At 36.1% G+C, this 5,712-nt stretch overlaps 1 protein-coding gene across 1 annotated transcript in view; it reads left to right on the top strand.

The window, feature by feature from the left end:
- The window catches only part of LOC107704522 (zinc finger CCCH domain-containing protein 3-like), a 32,677-nt gene that overhangs the window by 25,506 nt on the left and 1,459 nt on the right, over nt 1-5,712 (top strand). Inside the window, exons 7-8 of the mRNA XM_016507460.1 lie at nt 2,663-2,826; nt 3,041-3,210. Of these exons, the coding sequence (XP_016362946.1) occupies nt 2,663-2,826; nt 3,041-3,210 (334 nt within the window). The remainder of the gene's footprint in view (nt 1-2,662; nt 2,827-3,040; nt 3,211-5,712) is intronic.

Below are 5,712 nucleotides of genomic sequence, written 5' to 3'. Positions count from 1 at the left end.
TATTCCGAATGTGCCAAATTTGCCGTTCAGCTTTATGAATGAATATGCCTGTTGTATTTCCGGCAAAACGAGCAGAAATTCAGAAATGGCCTACTCCCTCGAGTTCTTTATGAAGAACAGAAAGTCCATGCTTTTCTCTGCTTTTCAGCCATTCTCTTTGCCATGTCCTTTGTCTTCGTTTTTTTTTTTTTTTTGGACATCACAAGCCGCCTGCCACAAAGAAAACTATTTCGTCATCAGAATCCATATTTTTATGAATGGCGCGAAATCTAATGCTTACGTCAGAGTTTGTAAAATCGTAGTAAATTCGTGTCGTGTGTGACTGCCTCCATACGATTTTCGGATAAACTCAATCGTGACGTGCCAGAGCTCACGACGTTCCGACCTTCAGAATCGCACCGTGTACGCCCGACTTTAGTGGTCAATATGCATCAAATGGTCTGTTGGCGGCTGCGAGTAGACTCAGTGGATGCAGTTGTTGAATTATAAATGCCCCGGAGATGCCAGTGTGATAGTAGGTAAATTTCACTGCAAAACAGCCCGGTCCCATCCTAGACGCTGTTTGTATTGTTGTGAACCTGAATAGTTAAAATTACAGATGGCGTGTGATCAGATTATCCCACTTCACATCGCTTGTAATTTCTCACAATTTACACATTGGTTCTATCTGCCTCCGCCGGACCTTTGAATGATTAAAACTCGACATGGATGTTATCAGTCAAACAAGAAACAAATGGGTATTTAAAAAAAGAAAGGTCCCAAATGCTCTTCTGAAATGGGGTGGAATTGGAATCGACTGAATTCAAGTGGCAAGGGATTTAGCAAATTGGGCCAATTAGCCAAGAGTGTGGTGAGTGATGATGTTGTCTATAGGATGATTTAGGGGGCATTAGAGACCCAGATTCATTGGGTACGATAATCCAGTTACACTAGACTGTGTGTGTATTGATAATATCTATACTTTTATTGTTTTCTTTGTATAACAGTAAATAAAGCAAAAGCTGTCATCTTGTATTTAAAGACTCCATAGACACACTATACATGCCTTTTTGCATCTTAGTGATAGAGTCTATGACATACACTTAAATGATTGTGTGTTTATTTGATGTTCAATGTTCTTCATAGAACCACTGATGCCAATAAAAAAACTTTATTTTTAAGAGTGTATGTGTAATAGAAGTGTATATTTACATTAATAAACTATATATTTATATATGAGACAGACATAAAAGAAATAAAAAATGAATGCTTAGTATGTATTTACACAAATATCTGTGTAGTAGTAAATAAAAAATCTTATTATTTATTAATTTATTTTTGGAAGTTTTATTCAAAAGTGTACACAAACACACAAATATATGTAATTTAAATATAAATTGTTTTAAATGTATTTATTATTATTAAGAAGTATTATTTTTCTGAAATAAGGAGACAAAAGCCATTTTTATGGTTTCTGTCCTGTATGATAGTTTTATAAAGCATTTCATGCTTATTTCAAGTTCATTTCTAATTTATTTAAATTCAAACATCATTATTCTATGAATGTTGTTATGTCTAAGTATAGTCAATCCATTTCCATCAGTTTGACTCATTTGGGCTGATTTTTAGACAGATCTTGCACATATTATAAATGAATAGAGACACTACAACCTTCAAGAAACTTTATCCACTGATGTTATTTTAGAATAATAGCTTTACACTATTCAAGCTCAATTTTGTTTTGTTTTGTTTTGTTTTGTTTTGGTTTGGTTTGTTTTGTTTTGTTTTGGTTTGGTTTGTTTTGTTTTGGTTTGGTTTGGTTTGGTCTTGTCTTGTATCATATCTGGCTTGTACTTTTGACCTCCTTAAGGCTTTAGTAGGAGGTCTTGATAAGCATTTTGGTTAACTAAAAATGTGGTGTCTCTGGGGCTAGACACTGAAAAAAGTAGCAATCGGATACATATGTGCGACAATTAAAAAAGTAGCACAGCTGGATTACAAAAAAAAATGTTTCCTGTGTGAATGGTCGCTGCGGGTTTAATTTAACAAAATCTGTCTGGTTTCTTTATCTCGTTTCTAAGCACCACAAGATAATACCTAATAACTGTAAATTTGGTAATTTTAGGCCGCTTGTGGCTCTGACCTGATCCCCGTTGGGTAAAGTGTCTCTGGGCGGTCTGCCCCAAGGGGTGACAAGGAGTCCACAGTGTTCCCGGACACACGATCCTTCAGCCATCCTTCCCTCCCACACACACATACAGACACACTCTCTCTCTCTCTCTCTCTCTCTCTCTCTCGCTCTCTCTCTCTCTGTTTATTTCTGGAGCAACATGCCCCACACTCGCCCAGTCTCTCTCTCTCTCTCTCTCTCTCACTTATACACGCGTCTCGCGCTCCTCACCCCATAGTGGGGTATAATTAGCTTCTCTGACAGGTGGGAGGGATCGGGTCTCCCGAAGAATGAAGCTACCAATTTACGCCCAAATTACACAGGCACACAGACACTCTCACCTACTCTCACTTACACACACAAACACATGCTCACCTTCTCTCACATATCAGATACATGCACCTACTGATGTGTGATCACATGCAAACACTTACTTTTGCTTACTTCAGTGCACTCCTACAGAGTGTGGCACACATGAAATAAAGCATTAAGAATGTTTTGCTCTCTTCACAGTGTAAGAAGAAACACACGCTGGTGTGTCCAGACTTCTCCAGTACCGGCGTGTGTCCACGTGGATCCAAATGCAAGCTGCACCACAGACAGAGCTCGAAACGCTCCGGCTCTAACGCAAGCTTTGGACCGACCAAGAAAGCCCATACTAGAGACATTTTAAAAAGGTCAGGATCAGGAACTAATCTAACATTAGCTTTTATGATTCTTAGTTGTCAAAAAAAAATTTATCATAATTTGAATAATTATATTATTGTAGGGAAGTTACCTGAATAGGCATGTAAATCCCTCATAAGCATGATGATTATTTAGAAATTCCTTTGAAAATAAAATTAAATAAAACATTTTAATCTTATATTATTTGGTGTTTTGCCTTTTTAGTTCAGAGGAAGTTCAGGCACAATCTACTGAGTCCATACAGGCAGATGAGGGCTCGTCCTGCTCGGGTCCTGAGAAGCTGCCTTCCTTCATCTCCTTGTCCAGCTCTCCTGACATGTCAGAGAACCCTGATACCCCAAAGGTGCCCCCTGCAGCAGGCCCACAGGCCAAAGGTGTGTACTTGTATGTCTACAGGACTTCAGATTTAACAGATTCAGTATAAAATAATAATTATAACATACAGTAGATACATTGGCCAACGTATATGAACACTAAAGCTACACTTAATGAATAAATGTTATTGCACTAGTTAAATATAAAACCAGATGGTACTTTAAAGAAAGCTAACAAAACATTTCACAAAAAGACATCTGTTAACATAAATGATAATTATGTTATTACAAATTAAGATAAAATGTCTATAGTTAATGTGATGACAACTACACCTGTTGTTACTCTGCTGGTACGCTTGTGTAAAAATTGAGGAAATTACTTAATATGCACACCAAAAATTGGAGTAATTAGAAAAAAATGCCTCAGAAAAATAAACTTAGCTCTAAGAAAATGTCTTGTGAAATTTGTTTGCAGATGCCACATTGCATTGCAATACTAGATTCATATAAATTTAAAATCGCTTGTTAAGTGTGGCTTAAGAGTCCAAATACTTTTTAGGGTCACTGTGTATATATATAAAGAGTAAGGAGATAATAAATATTTATGGAGTATGAAGCTGGGCTACTTAATACGCAGTGATGGGGTTAATAATATCGAGGGGGTTGATATTATTTAAGAGAGGGGTATATAATACTTACTGAGGGGTTACTAATATTTAGGTTTGTTGTTAAGGACAGGCACAGCTGAAGCTGGCATGTCTGTCTCACTGATAGAGGATTAGTGGAGAGGGGCCCCTATAACCTCAAACACACACACACACACACGCCAGCCGCACCCTATGGAACAGTGTCTTTCTCTCTCCACACTCAATAAGACAAACCTGATATACTTCCCTCGCACAAACTCACACACGACATTTTTTTCAGCAAGAAATGATCAACTTCTCTTAAAGGTTCTGAGAAACTGGTTCTAACTTTTTAGTATTCATCTGAACGCTTTTCAACTCTTCAGTCTTCTTCTCTCTCATGCTTCCATACTTCCTTTCTTAAATTAGTTACTGCAGAACAGAAACTGCTGTCATTAACCTCTGACTTTACACCCTAACAGTGGCTTTTCACAGTCATATGGTCATACTGAAGTGTGGCATACACTCATTCTCTTCTCTACACGCAAATATTTAAAAATGTATATCCTCTGTTTCTGATTCGTTTTCGCTCATGTTCATGCATGTAGGGTTTCCTTCTATTTCCAAAGCTTTCTTGAGTGATGGCAAGTATCATGTCTGCATATTTATACAAATTTATGCTTGTTATACATACACACACATCCCTCTGCCAACTTCCTATTTCTCTCATGCCAGGTTCCAGCTCAGTTCCCCTTTGGGATCATTGATGGCAGCCCTGTGTCTCAGAATAGCACAGGTGCCCACCAGACCACCATGACTTTTCACATGTCACTTTCTCATCCTGTTGCCTGAAATCATCTACTGCATAAAGACTGAAAAAGTGCTGCTCTCAAATTCACCTCATTATAGCATGAAGTTTAGCGAATTAGGCAGTTCTGATTCAATCTGGATTCCTTAACGGTTCTATTAATTATTATTTTAGTTATTTTGAGGAAGAAATAATAGATAATGTTTGGAAAACAATTTTTACTGCATTTATTATCCTCAGAAATATGTTGTCATATTATGAGATCATTTAAGATTTCAACAAAACAGTAATAAACAAACAAAAAATGTCTATACATGTAAGGTTCTTCAACCATTTAAGGATTGATTGATTGATTGATTTAATTTTCATTATTATTTATTCATGTTTTCATTTATCATTTATTATTATTTACTATTATTATTAATTTATTATTTAAATTTCAGTTATTTTCAATTTTGCTTCCTAACAGGAATTGGAAATTATATTGTCAATTATATTCAAAAATATTCTTCAATAATATTCTCTCATTAAAATGTTGCATATTTTATTAGATTTTTCTTTCCACACCAGCTGTAAAAAGGTGTGTTTGTGTGTGTATACAGTCAAACCTAAATTTATTCAGACACCTTCAACATTTCTCACATTATCACAGTTTATTCGCTATAGTTTAGAACATGGTAATAAAATATGACAAGAACTCCGAGTTAAACTGTGTCAGAACAAATTCATCTTGATAATGTCAGATAACTTTGATAGAAAGGTATGTAATGAATTAGGTTGAATAGCTGTCAGCTGTTAAATTTAAGTACACAATTAGATAATACCAATCTAGGTCAGCCAATTACCAAGCAATGCTTAATTTTGTTCAGTCTGTGGTGTAAAAAGGTCGCATTAGTAATTTAAAGGGGTCATATGATGTTGCTAAAAAGAACATTATTTGGTGTATTTGGTGTAATGAAATGTGTTTATGCGGTTTAAGTTTAAAAAAACACATTATTTTCCACATACTGTACATTATTATTTCTCCTCTATGCCCCACCTTCCTGAAACGCATCAATTTTTACAAAGCTCATTGGTCTGAAAAGTGAGGTGTGCTCTGATTGGCCAGCTATCCAGTGCGTTGTGATT

The sequence above is a fragment of the Sinocyclocheilus anshuiensis genome, unplaced genomic scaffold (genome assembly GCF_001515605.1).
Source record: "Sinocyclocheilus anshuiensis isolate Anshui unplaced genomic scaffold, SAMN03320099.WGS_v1.1 scaffold1538, whole genome shotgun sequence".
NCBI lineage: Eukaryota > Metazoa > Chordata > Actinopteri > Cypriniformes > Cyprinidae > Sinocyclocheilus > Sinocyclocheilus anshuiensis.
Note: the sequence above shows the minus strand (reverse complement) of the source record. Positions and strands in the feature narration are given on the sequence as shown.